General features: G+C 38.2%; 1 protein-coding gene across 2 annotated transcripts in view; it reads right to left on the bottom strand.

Moving 5' to 3' along the window:
* The window catches only part of spock2 (SPARC (osteonectin), cwcv and kazal like domains proteoglycan 2), a 41541-nt gene extending 28836 nt beyond the window's left edge, over positions 1 to 12705 (bottom strand). For both annotated transcript variants that reach the window (XM_040001597.1, XM_040001598.1), the window contains exon 1: positions 12382 to 12705. In XM_040001597.1, the coding sequence (XP_039857531.1) occupies positions 12382 to 12570 (189 nt within the window). In that variant the 5' untranslated portion in view covers positions 12571 to 12705. The remainder of the gene's footprint in view (positions 1 to 12381) is intronic.
* Positions 12706 to 22496: the final 9791 nt, after the last annotated feature.

The raw sequence follows: 22496 nt of genomic DNA, 5'->3' as shown, positions 1-22496 counted from the left end.
TCCCTCAAAACTGTAAATACAAAAAAGTTGCACAAAATAGTTTCCCACCACAGGAAATTTATTTTAAGTGTCTTCATAGTTTTATTTTTGAAATACACCATTTTTTATATACTGCAGGAAAAACTAAAATAAATATTATAATGAAAATTTGCAAAAAAACAGCATATGCATCAAAATAAACTATTTCCAGCAGTGCAATATGAGTCCTAAGCATCCCAGAAACGACACAGAAAGTCAAACATAACTTTTAAAAACACAAATATAGGCTCATAAGGCCCTGATGGTAAAAAAAAACTACATTTCCGCAAAAATGACGTCACTTCCGGTTTCGGACAGGTCATGGCGGACATGCGATAGTTCGCGCTGATGGACGTAGGAAGTGTTACAAACAGTTGATCGGATCGGCAAAGCGTGTTTCTGGAATATTATGTTTTTGTTGCTGCAAGTGCTATTTATGCAGCTTTTGCAAAGCTATATGTGGAAGGAAACTGTGACCTAGGACAAGCTGATGGCATAAGATGTAAGTACAACTCCTCCGGTTTCATATGCAAAAACCATTATTGCGCTAGCTTACGTGGTTGCAGTGCTACCGGGATTTAAAAATAGTTACGCAAAATGGAGTGTGCCGGCTCCGAACGGCTTTAAAGGGTTAAAAGATTTAAGGAAACTGGACAAGTTGAGGACAAAAGATTAGGTGGCAAGGCTAAAAAGCTATACAGAGAAGATGGAAGAAGCTGTTCTCAAATAGGGCTGCTCAATTAATCGAATTTTAATCACGATTACGATCTGGGCTTTCAACGATCATTAAAAATGACTGAGCCGATTATTAGCCCCTCCCTCATTTATCCGCGACACCTTAAAGGCCGGTCCGTGAAAATATTGTCGGGCATAAACCGGTCCGTGGCGCAAAAAAGGTTGGGGACCGCTGATTAAGAGGACCCGAGGGAAGCTCGGAAAGCTAAGCAGAAGTTATTTGGAGAGTGACTGCCGTTGGTTGAAAAGAGAGTTTAAAAAAAAACTTCAGTGGTGTTGCACACTATTTTATATTATTTTTTTAAAGTCATTGTTAACCCTTTAAAGCCGGTCAGAGCAGCACGCTCCGTTTTGCGTAACTATTTTTAAATCCCTGTAGAACCTGAACCGTGTAAGCTAGCGCAATAATTTGTTTTGCATATGAAACCGGAGGAGTTGTACTTACATCTTATGCCATCAGCTTGTCCTCGGTCACGGTTTCGTTCCACATATAGCTTTGCAAAAATTGCATAAAAAGCGCTTGCAGGAACAAAAACATAATATTCCAGAAACACGCTTTGCCGTTCCTATCAGCTGTTCGTAACACTTCCCACAGTGAAATGATGCACATGCTGTTTTCTTTGCAAATTTGCATCATAGGATTGTTTTTTGTTTTTCCTGCAGTATATAAAAATTGCTGTATCTCCAAAATAAAACTATGAAGACACTCAAAATAAATTTCCTGTTGTTGTAAACTATTTTTTGCAACTTTTTTGTATTTAAAAGTTTTGAGGGATAAACCTCTTAAATTTCTCCAAGTAGAAATATATGTAAACAAAACAAAAGCGATTTTCAATTTTTTTTGTAGTTTATTGCACTTTTTTGCAATTAATGTAGTTACTATGGACTTAATGCATACATATTAGTAAAATATGGGCTATAACAGTTGTATAGCAACTTGAAATGCTCCCACAAATGGCACTACAACATGTAAAAAAATAATATAAGCTCTGGTGGACTTGGTTCTATGGTAGGTCTTAAAGGGTTAAATAAATATCGTCAAATAATCGTGATCTCAATTTCAGTGAAAATAATCGTGATTATCATTTTTGCCATAATCGAGCAGCCCTATTCTCAAAGACGGCTGAGGTACACCAAATTACCATGGACTGGACTGAAAGTCAGAGGCAACAGGTCTTATAGAGCGGTGAATCAAAATGGTTTATTATTTTAATTTATTTATTTTCTAATTATTTTCTGTGGGTTTTTTTTAAGCTTTTAAGGTTTTGAAGATGCAAAATTGAAACCTGCATTTGTAGAGCAAGTCTCTGGATGTTTAGAGAAGCACCAACAGAACTAGTGCTATTTTAAAAGTGTATTTTACAAGAGGGAGGCATCAAACCAAAAGACACAAATAGAAAACACTAGACAAAGAATGATTGGAGAGGTTTGAGTCAAGTCGTTTCAGTCTTGAGAACATTGAGGGTTTTCTTGTGCGAGCATTTGAGCAGTGTAAAGGTGCACAGATTTGTGTCTATATACAACTAATATAGAAGAAAAGCACAAAAAATATAGGCAGATGTGGACAGATTCTACCTCGAATAAACAGACATGACCCCCTTCCTTACTTTTTCCTGAATGAGTAATCACCTTCACTCTGCAAGTGGTGGATAAAAAGCCTTCACTCACATCTGCACTAAACAGTGAGGTACTTCGCTAATATGGTCATTGTGCATTATACATAATTCTCATTCAAGAAAGGCTCTAATGTCACTCTTCACGCTCAAGTAGGGACAAATGACGTCAGAAATACTGTGAGAGCAAAGAATGGATAAACGGTCAAATATAAAGCCTGACTGAAAACTGCATCTAATTAGACAAACGGTAAATTGGTTTTTCCATTTGAGTGAATACACATTAAAATGTACAAAAAACCCCAACAAAACTAAAAGGACGGGCTACACTGAATTAAAAAAGACATTTTCATGCAGTTTTAATCATCCATGTTGTTTGGCAATACATGAAACATAGACACAACAGGCATGCAGACATGCACAGATCTGGTTATGAAAAAACAAACAAAATGAAAATCACACTTAGTCCACAAAACCTCTGTGCACTCATGCCAGCCCTGTACTCACTATCTATAAATAAAATCAGCCCTTGTGCCTTTCAGGGCCCTGTGGGGAATAAGAAAACAGTGTGCAATTCACAGGAGAATCTGGTGCACACAGCAAGAAGCTTCACACTTTGCAGAAAACACAGAGCTCAACTGAAAAACAGGCTCATACGACAATGGAAAATCAATGAAGCTGCCTAGGTAAGGGTTTCAAAAGGGATAAGAATTGGCCGATGTTCTGAGACAGGGGAGTCTAAAACAGTGTAATCGGACAAGAGTCACATCCACGTTAACACAACAGGACTGAAACCTGGCTCATCTCATGGGAAAAGCAGATATTGGGGTCTATTAATTTCAGTCTTAGACCCTGCTAAAATTCACAAATTCCTATTTTGACTAAAATACATATATTCCTTTTTCCTTGTTTGGGGATACTGTTAAGAAATGTCAGTATATAAATATTCATAATCAGTAGGTAAGAGATAAGAATTTTAGCACCAAAGCTTCCTTGGTTCAGCTTGAAGTCTGCTTGAAGTTCCCTTTGCTGAAATGTTATCTTGAAACAAATGGGTCTTGTGACAAACAAGCTCTTCTTTTTGGTGTTTCAAATACTGACAGGCAGACAGATCAAGATATTCAGAAGCCCCCCCAAAATTCTTAATTTCCACCAGAGACTAACCTGAATTTTGGGGTGAATCTACGTGGACTCTATGATCTAACCGCTGTCAACAGTTACGCCCATGTGGACTGTTTCAACAGCGATATGTTGCTGCATTTCTCGGGAGGTACACATCATGTTACGACGTTGGGTTATGACCTACCTAAAGCACAGAATTAACACAGACCCAATCAGTCAAAATCAAGTTCATTTTTATTCGGTTGTGAAGCAATAGGTCCTTAATTTCTCACATAAATAATGTCCACTTGGTGACTCACTGCTCAGTTAAGCTGATGTCATCTTACTGCTTGGAAACTTAATCTGAACAAAAAGAATAAATTATGAAATGTCAAGTACTCATAGTCTCTATATTAAAGGTGGACGTAGCCCACCATCAGCCAGTAGTTTGTCGACTACAGTTTGAAGGCATCATGTCTGGCAACACAACCACTGTCATTGTTTTTTGGAGCCAGAAATGACCATACTGCTTTGTTCATTGTTTATCAAGAAAAAACTGGGCCTAATTAAAACATACCAGTTTGCCCTGCTTGACTTTTATTGTTTAATCTATGCTGACAGTCTCCTGCAATTTGCTGCACTCTTCCTGGATGTCTTCACCTTTCTGCACAAAAACTGTAAAATGTTATTACTTTTATAGTTAAATAAATATTTATTATATTACTAAATATTTACTATTAGTTGAAAAGTGGTGGAGATTTTTTTAAACCATTCCTTTTTCCAATAATAATAATAATTATAATAATAACAACAATAAACACTATAAAAATCACATCTAAACTCTATTCTTATCAAACTGCACATAAATGATCAAAACAATGATAACAAATAAAACTACCTTCCCAAATTATGTTATATTTGCCAATATTAATGCTGAAGATGACTAATCTTTTTTATTGAGCTACTTTTAAATACTTTTCTGTTTAATTCCTAGTAATGCACCCTATTCTATAAAATCACATTTCTTTATTAGCTACCATGCAAGGATTACATATCTCTGAAAAACAGGTCAGAAAAACAGGCCTTGACTTTGAAAAGTGTAATAAATATATTCATAATAAATAAAAGGACAGCTGAAATACAAGGCTTCGGGGCTGTGGGACATGGTTAAGTGTTTATATCTTCAGGGGGATTAAGAATATTCAGAAAAATGAAGGCACACCGCCTTCATTTTTGGCGGCGAAACAACTGGTTAGTTTGTACGCTCATTCTACCAAGTTACTTCTAAGAGTTGCTAATTTAAAAGTGATGGTTGACTTTAACTTACATGTTTTATTAAATTAGATTAGATTTCTTTTCTCCATCATTGAAGCTTTCTTTGCTAATGCGCTAAAAGAATTATTACACTCCATCTCCTCTACATCACATATGTTGGCCAAGATAGTTGGCAATATAACCACAGAAGGTAGTTTACTTACTAATGCTACCTCTGTTTCCACAAACGTACATATAGTAACTGATCTCAGTGCAGTGAAAGCATAGACAGTGGCAGCTTTATTCTGACTTCACAGACCATGCACAAACAACAAGAAAGAAGCTACTGGCCTCTCAGCTTGGCAAGCTCATGCCTCTGTTAATGAGAAACTGAAATGCCCATGAAAGACACCCTACGATTTCATTGGAATCAATGTCAAACCTGCTTCCTGTGACAATAGACAGTTGTGGCAACATGATCACAGTAATGTAAAGGATGAATGCAAAGAGGTAAGCTTTATGATAAAACACAGTTTCAGATAAAAGCAGAGGGATTGTTTCACTTTGTTATGTTTGAATTATTGTCAGTCTTTAGATTCCACTGGGAAAGCACAGCTTGCCTTGCTTGTCCTGACAGAACTCCATTACTATACTGGGCTCAAGAGGGTGGAAAGCTACTTTTTCAGTTAAAGCTAGTCAGCTTGGTTTGTCATATTGATACAAATACCTGCTCATTATTCCTAGCCAAAATTATATAGTCTTTCCCTCAGTAAAAAAACAAAACCTGACCTCAGACTTTTCGATCAGTCTCTTAATACAATTAACATCACAGCAAGCCACATTATTTGTATCCATATAATAAAAAAGGTCCTGTTCAGTGACTTAAATAACCACAGTACTTTCTCAGTATTCAAAAAATTAGTGCTTAAATACAATTAAACAGCTTATATAAAAAAAACATACCCAGCCCATACAGTTGTCATAAGGTGGGAAATTAACTAATCTTATGAGTGTATATTTGACTCATCAAAGCTCTTTTGCTCATGTGTTTTTAGTTTTAAAGACAGCAGTGTTATGAATGCTGCTTTATCAATTAAAACTTAAATCTGAAGGACCAGACTCGCCAACCTCCTTTCAAAACAAGAATCATAGCTCCATACACTGGATTTATATGTGCACATGACATATTTGCGTGTGTGTTTATGTTTTTCTCAGTTTGATTACAACAAACAGTTTTTCCTCTCAGGGTTTCCCAGGTGCTAAAACATCTGGATACGTACAGTTATTTCTAACCACTTCTAACAATTTCTCCACAGCGCTAATCAAAATCCTTGGTATCCGCTCCTGTACCCACAGGGCCTGATCTCACACTGGCTGTGAATCAGCCTGGCTCAAGACCAACTGCATTTACTGTGGAGACAGCTACTGGCACTTAAAGTTATTGTTAGCTTTAAAAGGGGCAAAATTAGATTTACTGAACCTGCTGTAAAGAACCTCAAAAGGCTCACTGGGTCTTAGATTGCTGCACTGTTGTTTTTCAAATGAGATTCATGAAACAAATTTATATATAGAACGTTGTTTTGCACCAGAATTCATATAAACATGTCATACTGATATGCAATTAGAATTCATTTAGAGTGTTTTTCAGTTGATAATCCATCTTGCCCTATCCAGGTGTGGGTCAAGGGGGCAACAGTATAAAAAGAGATGCCCAGACCTCCTTGTGGCCAGGCATGGCTGCAGGGTTGGCCCCAAGTAACTATTTCCTGGCAGAGTAGCCATGTACCTCTATTTTCTATGATATCATCACTCTTGTCTGTCTTCTCACCCCCAGGAACAATTTGGCTTGGAACACCCTACGATGCCCCTAACAACATATCACCTCTGACCATGCATAATCATGCGTGGTTGATATTTTAAGTCTAACCAAATCACAACTTAAATCACCTCAGAGAAAAACCAAACAACTCCAAAAAACAGTAAATGGGATCTTTACTAACTTTGTCGTTTACCTTCAGGACACTGGCAGTATCCCATAAAGAGCTCTTTATTGGTAGTTTTTGGGATATTAGGTGTTTCCTGCAGCAAGTTTGGCAAACAGACTCCCAAACTAGGTGTGGGAAATGCAGTAGAAGGTCACTTAGAAATCGAGGCAGGCAGGGATTGCTGGCAACTGGAAGGAAAATGGCTGTTTTAAAGCCCCAAGTGTTGTTAAGCAGGCATTCGTCACACCTGTATGAAGACTTCTGAATTGTGATGCACTTATTCCATTTTGTAAACAACTGAATCTTCCAAGAAAATAGAAATTAATCACCCTCTTAACTCTTTAGCAAATTTGTCTTTGTGACACCTGTTCCCTTCAGCTGTGGCTATTGTACCACTGTAGGAAGCAGCTGTAGCCTGGCACGATGAAAGGCTATTTCTTTTTTTTTCTTCTTCTACTCAATTACAGCCCACCTAGGCCTCTGGTAACCAGCCAAGACACCCCACAGTGCACCAGTACTCTATCTAAACTCTGAACAAGCAGACCCTCTCTCCCAAAACAGTTGGAGGCGATCAAGATGCACTCCGTGTGCGTTGCCTCAGAGCTTTGGATGCTTACAGCCTCGAGGAGAATCTGGTGAGCGATAAGCACCGACTCATGCCAGAACAAAGCATGACTAGATAGATTAATGGTTTTCTGATAAGCCGCTATCATCATTCATAGCATTAATGCATCAGTAGCAGTCTATTTTAACATCAGACAGCATGTGCAGTGGGAATAACAGACTGAGCGTCGGCCTAGTGATGATAATTTACTGTTCGTCTGGATAGCCTTTAATGGAGAGTTTGGCTCCAGCGTTACAGACGATTTATCCACAATCATTTCTGTATGCCATGGTGAAATAATAAAAGAAGCAACTGAGAGTGCGCCCACAGTTCTGCTGCACTGTAGCCAGATAAATGGCATGAGAGACTAAAAACAGACAGGTGAGAACAGGTAGTAAAGGTAAACCTGCTAGTGTTTTGGAGCAAAAGAATACAACATCACATCTCAATAAGAACTGTCAGAGTCTACTCCAAGTGCTTCCACCGTTCTGCATATTTAATTCACTGACATCGACGAGGGATCTGATGTTTTTGTGCAGGCCGACGAGTTTCTGTTCATTAAAAATGAAGTGAATGGATAACAGGTGCAGGCAAGATTGCTACTGGGTGGTCCTGAAATGCCTGACTGGAGACGTGCATGTTTTTAAGATAAGGATTTAGGGCACAGACAGTGCAGGATAGGAAGGGGGAAAGCACAAAAATATATACAGTACACAGAAAAATCCAGTTTTAAACATTGAGCTATTTCTGACAAGTACATGCTGCCATGTTTGACTGAGGTTAACAATGAAGAGCATCCTTCGGTATGAAGTTGAATTGCTGACTCTTTGTTATCATCAATTTCTAGACACATATATATGTTCATATTACTTCAACAGAAATAAAGGACCAGAACAATTTCATGCCCGTGTGATTTCATGGACGCTATTATTTTTTACAAGGTAAGTTGAGAACAAAATGGAATCTACTGTTGATCTGCTTTCATAACATAAAAGTGGATCTGCAATGCACAAAATTACAGCAGACTCCCATCATTTAGTACACTGTCTATACATAGTGCTGTGAAAAAGTATTTGGCCCTTTCCTGATCTTTCCTTGGGGGATATTTATCAGATTTAAATATTTTAGATCATCAAACAAATTTTAGTCTTTGAAAAAGATAACCTGAGTTAAAATGATTTTTTTAGATGATTATTTCATTCATTAAGAGATAAAAGCTATTCAAACCTGCTTGGCCCTGTGTGAAAAAAGTAATTGCGCGCTAAACCTAATAACTGATTGTGCCATCCTTGGCAACAAGAACTGCAATCATGTGTTTGTGATAGCTGCCAATGAGTCTTTCACATCACTGTGGAGGAATTTTGGCCCACTCTTCTTTGCAGTGTTGTTTTAATTCAGCCACACTGGAGGATTTTCAAATATAAATGGCTTGTTCAAGGTCACGCCAAAGATCAGATCAGACTTTGACTCGGTCACTCCATAACCTTCATTTGTTTTTGTTTTTTTAAGCCATTCAGAGGTGGGCTTACTGGTGTGTTCTAGATCATTTTCCTGTTACATAACCCGAATGTGTTTGAGATTCAGGGGACAGATTGATGGTCCGACATTCTTCTTCAGGATTTTTGTGGAAGAAAGCAAATTTCTTTGTTCCATCAGTCATCCTGAAACAGCAAAGCAGCCCCAGACCATCACATTACCACTATCATGTTTGGCTGTTGGTATGATGCTCTTTTTATAAGATGCTGTTTTAGTTTTATGCCAGATGTAACGGGACTCAACCCTTCCAAAAAAGTTCCAGCTTTCGTCATGTCAGTTCATAGAATATTTCCCCCAAAGTCTTGGGTATCATCAAGATGTTTTTTGTAAAATGCGAGATGAGTCTTTGCAATCTTTTTCATCAGCAGTGGTTTTCTCCTTGCCCAGTCTCTATCTTATTGTTGAATCATGAACTCTGACCTTAACTGAGACAAGTGAGTCCTGCATTTCTTTAGATGTTCTTTTGTGACCTTCTGGATAAGTGGTTGATGTACTCTTGGAGTGATTTAGGTTGGACGGCGACTCCTGGCAAGGTTCACCGCCGTTTAAAGTTCTCTCCATTTGTGTATAATGGCTGTGACCGTGTTCGGTGGAGTCCCAAAGCCTTAGAAATGTCTATGCAACCATTTCCACACTGACTGATGTCAGTGACTTGTTTCTCACCTGTTCTGGAGATTCTTTAGATTGTAGCATGTACATGCTGATTTTAGTCTGCTTCACTTTGTCCGACAAGTTCTATTTAGGGTATTTCTTAATTCAACAGGTCTGACAGTAATCAAGCCTGGGTGTGGTGAGTGAACTTTAACTCGGCTTTCATTATGTGGTTAATCCCAGTTAATTAATAGTGTAACAAGATGGGGCAACTACTTTGGTAGGATTATGTTTGGATAGCTTTTTTCCCTTAAAAATTGCCTTTAATATTTACTCGAGTTGTCTTTGTCTGATATAAAAATGTAAAAAAATGTCAGTGTAACCCTTAATTGATTGTCATTTAAGCTAAAAAGTGACCAATTCTTCATAAAAATTGAAAAATTGACAAAAGTTGTTCATGTTTGAGGTAATGTAACAAATTTGGACCCAGTTACCATGATTGTCTTCCCTGTTCCCATGTTTGTCTTATAGTTTTTTCCAGGATTTGGTGCATTAGTGGAATGAAATGTTGAGTGCACCTGTCAGATTAAAGGATTGAAGGTATCCCATTCTATTATTTGTTGACTGTATCTGTTAAATCTATCTGCCTCGGATGCCAAATAGATTGAAGTGTGGGAGCCGTTTGTATTGGAAGTGAAAGAGCCTCTTATCCTGATCCTGCTTTTAAAAACCTGCAAAAGAATAAATATAAAATATTTACGGTGCATTTTCTGCAGCCTATGTATTCAGTGTGTTTTCGTGGGGGGAGGTTTGGTGTGCATCTGTGTGCATTTCCGTACATGCCAAAGCAAGAGTGGAAGAGCTCCTCTTTCATGTTGTGCTGCTTTGATTATTGCTTTCCAGTGTTGGATTAATATTTAGCATTTGGCTCTCGGAGGACTGTGCAAGTGAATTTGCGTAATCTCAATACCTATAACTGTGTCATTGGCAGTCATTTATACACTAACCAAAATATTCCCAGGGACTGAACTGCTCCAGTTTTTGTCTTTTTTTAACTCAAAGACCATCATGGGGCAACTATTAAGAAAAACCCCCAGCACTATTTGGTTGCGAAATCTGTATTTCAGCTGTGAACGTTTACAGTTTTAATTACTGAGAAACCTCTAATAAAAGAATTTTCCATTTATTCCCACACCCTGAAGCAAGACTTGTGAGTGGATAGAGTCATCAAATTCCCAGTGATACGTGCTTCATCCAGAGACTGCAGTTGCTACAGCAGCAAGCTGAAATCAAAGCAGTTTCTACTGGCGATTCCCTCTGGATGTTCACTGGTTACTTCCTCTGATGTTTTCTCCTGTCATCATCATCATTAACAAAGACACCGCCATGCACACGGGCGTTAAGACTTCCCAAAATCAAGAGCACATCTGTATGCCTGTATGCATGCACGCATATGCACTAACACACTGAGACAATCACCCTCGAGAATAATGATCATGAAAGAGATTCAGTGTGTAAAAGTAGGGGCCGTTTGTGTTGCACAGCAGCTTTGATGTTAAATTAAGGGAAAAGGGGGCTCAGAGAAAGTGACATCTTTATATTAGAAGCTCTATCGTTAAGCAAACTGTTTATATCTTGGGATACTCGTCAAATTCCTGTCATGTTTGTGAAAAGTGATGTTTCTGCATAGTTAATCACGAAGTGCCGAATTCATAATGACATCGCTGCTGTAACAAACATTCTGCATCAAATATGGAGCCACGACCAGTGAGTTATAATCCCACCATAATTCTGACTTAATCTTTCCGTGCCCACAATTTCATTACTTCCCTAAGTACAGTTCCAGAGGACGCACTCTTTAAGTAATCACAGTCAAACTAATCCATCCCCGAGAGGGGATGCTGACAGTTTTCACACACGTTCACGTGCTCTCCGGGGACCACGACCCGTGTTTTAAGGAGGAGGATCAGAAATGACCCCGCAATCTCTTCGGGAAAGGTTATTACTTCGAAAGGCTCATCTTTTCTTCCAGAACAGATAAGCCATTGTTCTCACAACAGATGCTCAAGCTGAAGCAAACCGCTCACATTTCAGATCCAATAATGATACCTATCATTCAGTGCAGTTACCACATAGGATCAATTAAAACCCAATTAACAGGAGTCATATGGAACCTAATCCAACTGCACTATTGCCCAAATCCTGTTGGGATCATTACTAATCATTTCACAGAGAAGCAAAGGAAGGCAAAACTATGGCTATGCAGCCCCAGACACGACAATATATCACAGTGTTCTGAAAGCTTTAATCAATCCCTGCAGCCCAGTTTAGTGTGTTTGGTAGGTGAAAATGCTCATCAATCAATCACTGGCTCTGCTCTAATTGCTAAATTCCCTTGTTTGTGAAATCTCTTGGAACACGTCTGGTAGCACATCTGGGGCAACCAGTAGTCAGGTCAGTGTGATGGAATAGGTTTATGCCTCTGTGCAAGTGGGGCTGAAACTTAATTGCTTAGAATGAGCAAAGGGCTCATAAGCGAAAAGTAGGAAGAACAGCAGTCGATACACTATGGACTGTGCTTGCAAATGTGGCATTTTTTTCTTGGGTTCTATTGTGGAAGTTTACTGAATCAATAATTATAAAATCACCCGAATTCAATATAATACACAATACCATGTTTTGTCACTTAAATGTATTTCCCATTTCATTCTACTATAAAAGCCCTTCTGTGTAAAATAGATCTCATGGTGCTTAATTTTCTGTTTTTTCACATTTTGAAACATTTATATGTGTTAAAACTGCCAGCACCAAGTTTCTGTGCTTTAACCCGCTTCGAAAGTGTGTGATAATAACTATTAGGCTACACTTCCGAAATGTGGAGTGCGTGTTTCCCCATCAGCGCATCTCATACCGCATTACAGCGGATCTCCCAATCAACACTTACATCTCTGAAGCGATTCCAGTGCTTGATCTTGCGGCTGTACTGTGAAATGGTGGACAGCCACTGCTCGTCTTCCATGAAATTCCCCGTCTTTTCCGCCTCTTTGACGCTCTTCACTTCGGTTTGGAGGGTTGACCCCACCAGCATCACCAGCGGGACGAGAAGGCACAAGATATCCGTATTTCCCACCATGGTAGCGGACAAACAAAAACACCTCGCGCACACCGACTGTCGGCAGCAGGAGGAGGATACCGAGGCTGGACTGAAAGTACCACCTGATTAGCCTATAGGATGCGCCTTCTGCTCGAGGAGAGAGAGAGGGAGAGGGAGGGAGGGAGAGAGAGATTTTCAGGGTGTGTTTCCGTGAACACGCCACACATTTATTTGCATGTTCCTGGGTGCTGTTGGTGTTTACAAGCAACGAATTCAAATGTCACGTGACGCCATTCATTGACTCCTCTCCGCTCTGGGCTTTTTCAGGTGGGACACTTTGGTTTGTGGGGCAGGCTAAATAAAGGCTATAATAATGTATTATTGACTCCTCAGTTAATTCTTTTAGGATTGTGAGGGGAAACATATTTAGATCACCTTTATTTCTGATGAGATAAGTAAAACCTTCCACCTGAAAGGCTGGGATTAGACAGGTTTTAGTTTTTATTTGAGAAATTTTGGCATCGGGATAGTCGTAGATTGGATTTCCTGATCATTCCAGCTCATGTCTATGTTAAAAAAAGCCTTCAGACAGTAAAAAGCCCACTCTGACACACACTCAGCCAGCAGTTCTGCTGCAGCACGGTAAGATGTCTTTTTCATTAAAATTTCACCGCAACAGGGAAACCCTTTGCGACCCTTTATCTACAAAAGAGCTATGCAAATGTACTTAGCGATGTTAGTTTGGAAAAAGAATACCAACTGGGTCCACTTAGAGCTTTTCCAGAGGCTTCAATCATATCACACGACTTTCATCAATGAATGCGGCTCTCTCTTGGTTGTCATGGAGATTAATCACTTGGCAGGGATGTTTTTGTTTTATTTACAATTTATTAATTTCAAATTAATCAAACTTTTCAGGTATCAACAGCAGCTATTAGGCGATTCACTTCACCCCCCCCCCCCCCCTTTTTTTCTAAAGTGACTGGATTTTTCTTTTTATTTATGCTTATCTTGTTAGTTATCCTTTATTCATCCAGATATATTCATCCAAAATAGTGTCCATGAGATTAAGATATCTATTCCAAGAGAGACCATGTCGTTATTATTTATAATACATAATCAATTACTGTGGCTGTGGCATTTGTTGTAGTTGTTGAAAGTAAGGCTATGAATCTGCTCCGCATAATTCATTTAATTATCTAGTAAGTGCCTGCACTTACTCAGTTCAAGAGTACATTTGTTTACAAAGTTGAGACTTTATAATAAATACAGTACGATATGACATATAATATAAAGTTCGAATCCAATTGCATATAGACAAAACCTAATCATCTATTTAATATAAAATAGTAAATGTAAGTATTTTCAGAAGAATAACACACGTATTTAGAAATTATCATTTGGTTTCATGGTCCAGCAGCTTGTATGAAAATTTAAAACAATTTAGGAGTGATAGATTACAGCTGCTGCCCAAACAGAGCCTTAAAAATCAATGAACCATAAAGATAATAAAATAAAATTTATTTGTATAGCACTTAATAAAACCAGCATTTACAAAGTGCTTCTCAAAAACACACAATAAACAAACAATAAACGTAATTTTTTTTAAAAGCCCCCTAGGAATAAATTATAAAAACAATTTTCCATATCAATTATAAAAAACCACACGAGACTCAAGTGCAAGAGACAATAAAATATAATGTGACTCCATAGGAAATAATACATTTAACATAAAATGTAAAAGTTTAAAGAATGAAATGGAGATAAGCTAAGAATGTCAAAGATATAAAATCTATAATAAAAGCACTACCAAGTGCTATAAATTAGCACTGATGAAGACACTGAGGAAGCGAGTTGGACTTCCTTGGGCAGGTCATTTCACAGCTGAAGAGCCCTAACAGCAAATGCTCGATCACCTTTTCTCTTTAAGTGTGAGCGTGATGGGAAAAGTAAACAGGTTTCTGGGAGGATCTCAGGCTGTGCAACTGCAGCCAGGCCATGAATGTTTTTTAAAATAATAAGTTGAATATTAAAACCAGTTCTTAAAGTAAAGGGCATCCAGTGTAAACAGTGTAGCAGCGCCACTTGCTACACTGTAGCAGCAGGACTCGTTAACCTTGCTTATGTGTTTCTCAAGCACACCCAGGTATCTGACAACTGATTGTACATGAACTGATAACCAAGGGAGGACTTGATGAGTAAATGGAGCGTTTCTGGACCAATGATAGGATTTTCTGTTTTTTTCTGAGTTTAATTTTTTAGAAAATATAAGTCTGTGGATTTTACCATTCATTTAATACTAAGCTGTTAGCATAGTAGTGGAACAAAATATCATTTCTCTGTATAATGTAGCCAAGAGACAGCATGTATATGTAATTTTTTAAAAAACAAGATAGGACCTAGTATAGACCCCTGGGGGACTCCAGATTTTAGAATAGGGAGAGCTGTGGTCACCAGTAAAAAAACAAAACAAAAATAAAACTGTAGAGCTGTTCCAGATATACCAACCTGATGCTGCAGCCTCTCAGTCAAAAACGTTTTATGGACTGTTGCATCAAATGTTGCACTTAAGTCAAGCAGAACAAGGACAGAACATTCATCAATGTCAGCAGTTTTTAAAATATCATTTGTGACGCTAATAGGCAACGTCTCAGTTCTGTGATACTGTTTAAAACCGGACTGAAATTTTGAAAAGATTTTGTTCTCATGTAACTTTTAAAGATGCAGTGGACAACAATTTTTCTCCTGCGGCATCCAAAAAGGCGTTAACTAAGGTGTAATCTCACACAACTCTGCTAAGTGTCCCAGTAAGGGGCAGCATACATGACACCAGGCCCTAGAAATGGGATACCTAAGTGCAACACACCTACAACAAATGTTATGAATTATTCAAACTGTACTGTTCATGCTGTCAAAACTCATTATTGTATGTGAACTTAATCAAAACCTCTCAGTCTTAATAAAAATGAAACAAATTACCACAGTGCTGTCTGATTCCATGTGATTTTCTTATGGAATAAAGTTAAAGCAATAGTTAATTACATTGTTATATTTTGATTGACAAACTGACAACCTTGCATTTTGCCCTTGTATCTACATTATAACAATGAAACACAGTTGGCTAAAATAGAAAAAAAAAACACAGAAAAGAGTCAATGTTGATTGTTATCTGGATTAATGACAACACAAAAAGAGGTATGCGATGTGGTTATGTTGACTGTAGTTCTATGATACGTCTCGGTTGCGTTGTATAAAATGTTTTGATGCATTTTTTGGGGAAGTACAGCATTTGCACCTTGCCAGGCTATAGCGTTTGACTATATCTGCATAGCCTGCTGCAGTCTCAGCCCTAGAGAGGAGCAGTGAATGACAGCTTGTAAATGAAATGCTGGATTAACTGATGCCATCTTTATTTCATCCTGAAAGAAGTGTATTTGAGACCTTAATAAAGGCAGGCGTAAAGACAGGAAGTTGTTCGAACTGAACATGGACTCATGCATGGAAATTATGTGATGTGATACAATCAAGTGCGTGAAAGCAGCTGAGCTTAATCCACATATAGTGAAGCATACAGCAAGCATGCAAATGCTTACTTTTAATGCTACAGACTCAAGCTGAATAAAATATTCATGTGTGCAAACAACAAATTTTCTAGCTGGTTGGACTCTGCTTAGTTTGTACTTCCTGCGTTCAACTAAAGCTAACTGTAGCCAGACACGAATACATGCAATCTCCCTGCTTTAATCTCAGCAACATTAATCAAACTGAAAGCAATGAAGAGCATGAAGCAAAATTACAGTGTGATTAACTTCTCTCTTGTAAGTCACATATTAGGAGGAAAACCTGAAGCTACTGCAGCAGGAATCGAGCAAAGGCCTGGCCGTGAACCCAGACAGATGTGATATGACAGTCACGGAGCAGTGAAGCAGAAAGTGAAAGGAAGGAACACGGGAACTGACAATTTTCATCTCGTTCTTTGGAGACAGAAAAGGAAATAAATGGCTGAGAAATCCTTGAGTCATAGTACTATAGGCTGTAATGCAATCTTATAAAAGCACTGTGAATACACTCCTCTGTCATGTGAGTGTGTTTTCCCCGGGTCTGATGCTTTGTGACTCAGAGGAAGAGATGTAATTGTGACGACCGCACAGATAAAGTGAAGTTCATTAACGAAACATTTTGGATTCTGTCATCCAGAACAGATGTGTGTATCCACGAGCCAGTCTTGGAGCCTAAGTTAATTGTCAGCTTATTAATTAATACTTTTTTAATGAATGTGTGCCATTACTAATGACTTTCTAGCAGTCTGTTTAAGGGGTCAGTCAATTGGTTCAGGTCTCCCTACAGATATCATTATATTAATGATGTTATTTAACTTTGGGCTGGAAAAAAGCAAACTGCAGACTGCAACTTTTCCTTTAAACTGTAACGTCCATTCAAGACTAATAGGTGGTATTAGTCCAGTAAACACGGACAATATCCAGGATACTTTAAGATTCAAAGAGCAGTCACAACAGCCGAGGAAAGCTGTGTTTGGCAGGATTGCTAAATAATGCACATGCTTCTAAAATGAGAGACAGAGAGAGAGAGCTTCACTCTGGGACAAGTCACACTAAGAGTACTTATAAATAATGATCGGGATCCTTTTCTCTGTCTTAAGTCATCATGCATGCAGTGACTTTTTTGCTCTGCTACCTATCACTTAGCAATGCAGCCTCTGTGCCAAATTACACTCGATCAATATCAATAATGAAACTCGTTCACAAACTCAGCAACCAAAGCTGGAAAATGCAAATAATCCACCTCCTTTGGGTGCTTTATGTCAAGTTGGCAGTCAGTGAAAGGAGACGATAACACCTTTTTGTTTCGTTGCTCATGTTCTGTGACCAACAACAATAATAAATGAATGACACAGGGCTTATTACACCTCTGGAAATGTATTTAAAGCAGATAGTGGTAAAATGTTCCTTACTAGATTTTATCTAGGCCTCTTTTTTTCTTTCTTTCTTTTTTTTTTTTTTTCAGATCTATCATCTTTGAACAGAAAGGCCCAGCAGATCCACCCTCTGGAGTGTTGTGTAAAGTTTTAATGCTTTAATAAAGAAGAGTGTATCTTCACAAACAAAGAGAGAGAGAGAGAGAAAAAGCTAAACATCACATTTTCCACTCCCCTGAGAGTGTGGGTCTGTTTCTGCTTCTTCCAGCAATAAATCAAAACCTGTCCCAGGTCCAGCGTCAGGTGATGCAGCCTCGCCGAGCAAAACAGCCGATCCTGCATGCACTGCAAAAGCCTTTTCAGATAAACACGAGGAGGGCTGAGATGGAAAGGTTATTCTTCTTCAGTTGGAAGTGTCTCCTCAGAGTGACAGACACCACCTCATTTTTCATGCCACGAGGAGTGATAAACAGCAATAAAGTACTTCTGCTCACAACGGCATGCCGTTGCTATAGTCACAGCCTCCCAAACACAATCCAGAGACCCTTTCACCTCTTACTGAATTCATTAACATAAGCGTATGCAAAAGAGCGTGAAGAAGAAGGTGGTATCTGAGCATTCTGGTTAAGTGCATCGTAATTGCTCGGGTTATTTTCGCACCAGTTACTGAAACAAGTAGTTTGCTGGGATGAAAAAAATACAGGTAGGATTTTCTTTGTGGTTCGCTCCAATGATCCTCTGATTAAAGGAAGTACTTCCAGAAAACAACAACAAAAAAAGCACTCTCAACAAGCCACTTGGTAATAGATTTATTATACATGAATTAGCCCGAGGCTGGCCAGCTTAACAGCCCTCTCAGGCCTGTTTGAATTGTAAAACACACTGCCTGTCACGCTTTGTTTCCCTTTTTACTTTTCTTCCATGACAATGTACAAATAATGTTTTCCCCCCAAACAGTGTAGTCTGCAGGCTTAAGCTCAGGAAAACGGCACCGGCGCTGTGTGCGGAGAAACATTAATGGAGCAGAATAAAACGCACTTGCTACAGTTGAAACGCCCGTGAAAACGACACGTCAGACAGCCTGCTGTGTGTTCACGGGCACAAACAATAGATGCAACCGGGCATAAACATTTCCCATGCAAACATAAGCACTTTCACCACACTGGCTGCATGTTCTTTGTTGTGTGAAACTTAAAGCTTGTACAGTGTCGCCACTATCTGGTTATGCAGTGCATTACATCAATCGGGGGCCGACTCTGGAATTTCAACACTAGGTTAAGTGCGATTAAGCACACAAACTGCACTATGAAATGAACGTAGTTTAAATAGTTTTGGCATTAGTTTATTGTTAGGTAGTTCAGCTTTTTTATTTTTTTGTGTAGTCAGCTACTGAAATTTTCCTGTTTTACCTTTCCTTGTTTACTACTTCTTTACTACGCCTATTAGGGTAACACCAAAAATATATATGTTGTTGTTCATTTTCAGAATAAAGTTGAAATGTGGATAATAAAGTTGTCTTTCAAATTCAAACAACTGCTACAGCTGCCTTGTGTAGGTGAATTAGTAAAGGAACGTGATCAGCGATCTTATTGTGTCTCGCGATACATCATACTTTAACTGCACGAGGGTCTAACCATCGGTATCCTTGCATGTGCCATTTCAGTTATCACAAATGTGGTGTTTTCTTTTTAACCAAATGAGGCTTTCTGCCAACACATTCTGCACCATCTCTGCAGCGTTCTTAGTCTTATCACAACACGGTTTATTTACTAAATAAAAAGTAAACTTAAAAAAAAAAAGTTTAGCGCTCACAAAACTATACTTACGTAAAGCTGCAGAGGAAAAAAAGAGAGTTTTAGTCTTAGTCAGTGAGGTCAAATGTGTCATCACAACCAGTATCAGGTGGTTCTGGTGCGTGCATATTATGAGACTGGGATGACTACGTGACTGACTGTGAGTCAGTTTTTGATATGACTTGCAATAATGGACTTTTGAAATCTTGCTCAGCACAAATATCAATCTTATTAGGCTATAATAATAGTAATAGTAATATTAATACTACTACTACTACTACTACTACTACTACTACTAATAATAATAATAATAAAAAGACTCAAACCGAAAACTGAGGAGTGAAAAATAAATCAATGGAACACGTTTAAACAATGAACAACAAAAGTTAATAAACATATATCTATCTATCTATCTATCTATCTATATATATATATATATATATATATATATATATATATATATATATATATATATCACAGCCAGCAACCGTTTCTTAGGGCTCACACATTAGCAGCTGTAGTAATGATGACATCATCAACAAATGTCAAACAGGATTATTTCCTGCTTGTTGCAACACTTAGGCTATCTGGGCTTTCTGATATTGCAAATGTAAAATCATAGCAATTTGTCATATGAGTGCTGTAAAGCTATTTTAGTTTTTAAGACCGTTAAACAAGGACCAGCCAGGTAAACTGAATCAGATATCAACTTTTTTTTGTATTGTATTGTTATAATTTCCTCAAATGTTCATTCATATAGTCAATTTGAGTGTATATTTTACATCTGATATACTTTTGGTTTTACATAGTTTTAATCAACTAAGCTTCAACTTCAGTGTAAAGCAAGTGGTAGTTTTCAAAATTATACTAGTACTTTTCTGTGCTTCTTTGGGTTTTTATTCCAACAAACCTAGTCAAAGAGAAGGTCAGTCCCCAGAATGGGATGTAAGTAACCTACAATCCCCATAAAAATAAGAGGCATGAATGGACACAGAGGCTTAAGACTTTAAGTTGGAGAGCAAATACCTGCTATTGTAAACAGGTCTGGAGGCATTTGCAGCAGTGGGGGATGGTAAAGCCTCCCTGTTAGAAATCATGAGCCAGAATTGTGCAAGATTTTTCTTAAACTTTGGGTCTCTGAGAATAGCACACTTTCTAGTCATTTATTAAAGAATTTAAGTGAACAACATGGTCATAAAGTTGTGACACTAATCTGTCACTAAAGCTTATTGATTGACTGAAAAAAAACTAACATTTAAAAAGGAAAAACTAGCATGTGTAAGCTGTGTAAAATGTAGATAAAAACAGAATGATTTTCAGATCTCATACACCCATATTTTATTCACAGAAGAGCACAGGGACGTATCAGCTGGTTAAACTGAGAAAATGGCAGCAACAAATGTGAAAACAGGTGGGACAGGGCCATGTTTTAGGCTGTGTATCACCCCCTCCCCTTTTAACAGCACTCCATAAATGTCTAGGAACTGGGGAGAGGAGCTGCTGGACTTCTGGGAAAGGACTGTTCTTCCAATCTTGTCTGATATAAATTCCATGTGGTCAACAGTCCTGGATCTTCTTGTATTTTTGTTGTATTGAACTGAAGGCAGTTCAGCACCCAGACTCTTCTACTTCAAAGCCATGCTGTTGTAATAGATCTAGGATGTGTGGGTCCTGGAAAGGACATCAGCTGGATGGAGCAAATGTTGCTAAAACCTGTGTATAACTTTAAACTTGTCTAAACCACAGAACAGTTTTCCACTTTCCCATTTTTTAGCTTTGGCTCAGAGAGGGCAGTGGCATTTCCAGATCATGTTGGCACATGGCTTCCTCTTTGCATGACAAAGCTTTAACTTAGATCTGGGAATAGCATGACATGTGGTCACAGATAATGATTTCTGAAAGTGTCTCTGAGCTGATGCAATGACTTCCATGACAGAATCATGTCTGTTTTGAATGCAATACTGCCTGAGTGCCCAAAGACTAGCATCCAATACTGATTGCACACAGAGATTCCTCCAGATTTTAACAATCTTTTGATGATAATGTTTTTTTATTTAGATGATATTTAAAATCTTTACAATTTTACCTTCAGGAATATTGTTCTGAAATTGTTCCACAATTAGTAAATGCTGATTTTTTATTTACAGATTAGTGAACCTCTGCCCATCTTTACTTCAGACAAACTCTTTTAAATATCCAATCTATTGTTGACTTTTTGCCAATTAACTTAATTAGTTAAAAATATTTCACCACCTGTTTCTTTCACAACTTTTTTAAACAATTGTTGCTGCCATCAAATTCAGAATGAGATAACATTTTAATAAAATAGTAAATTATTAAAAGATTTCTATGTTTTATTGTGAATAATATATGGTTTTAAGAGTTTTGACTTTGATTGCATTCTGTTTTACACAGTGCTCCAACTATTTTGGTAATGGTAAGACTTTAAACCAACTTTAACTTTAAAACAAAATTATCATAAAAGAAAAAGAAGAATGAAACTACGAGGATGTGCAGAGGGGAAAATAAAACTCATTAAAAATAATAAGATCTAGGCTATGATCACTACAACGCCCCCTTTAAAAAAAAATCTGGTATTCATAGGCTGTTTTTTTGTGCCAGTAATGTCGACTGGGCTTACTTCATGCCTGAGAAACTGCCTGTTGAAGTTTAGTTTGAGTTGGCAGTTTGAGTTTATGTTTGGCCCCTGCTGAAGAGACTTTTAAACGTTTATAAATGATTCCCAGGGGCGCTGTTTAAAACAAAAGCTGTAAAGTTAATGGTCAGCACTCTTTCTGACCATTTGACGGAAACGACAAACGAGGTCTACGTGCGAGACGTGTCCCCCATGTCATTCACAGGAATCGATCTTTCAACAACTGTACAGTCATCGTCTTTTCCTCTGGGCTTTCGTGTGAAATTTCTGTTGGGCGGATCTTTCTTTATCGTTTAGTGGGATTTGTGTGGCAATCTTTACTTTACCTTTAAACTGACTAACAAATAGAGGAGTAAAAAAATAAAGAGTAGAAAGAGCAGGAACTTCTGCGCGTATGCAGGATGGGGGTCGGGCTGTTGCTGCAATACCGGCAGAGGGGGGTTTTGCCTAATCATCAAAGGGATCAGCAGTGTTACCAGGCAAGGCAGAATGCTGAGGACGTGAGCTGAATCGTCATTGGTGGAAAAATACGATGGGCGGGGTGTTCTTTTCGTGGGTATTTAAGGCTTTGTTCCATTGT

Source organism: Simochromis diagramma, unplaced genomic scaffold, assembly GCF_900408965.1.
Source record: "Simochromis diagramma unplaced genomic scaffold, fSimDia1.1 OVJJ01000421.1, whole genome shotgun sequence".
In the NCBI taxonomy this organism is placed as follows: Eukaryota; Metazoa; Chordata; class Actinopteri; order Cichliformes; family Cichlidae; genus Simochromis; species Simochromis diagramma.
The sequence above is the reverse complement of the archived record's forward strand: the minus strand, read 5'-3'. Positions and strand labels throughout refer to the sequence as shown.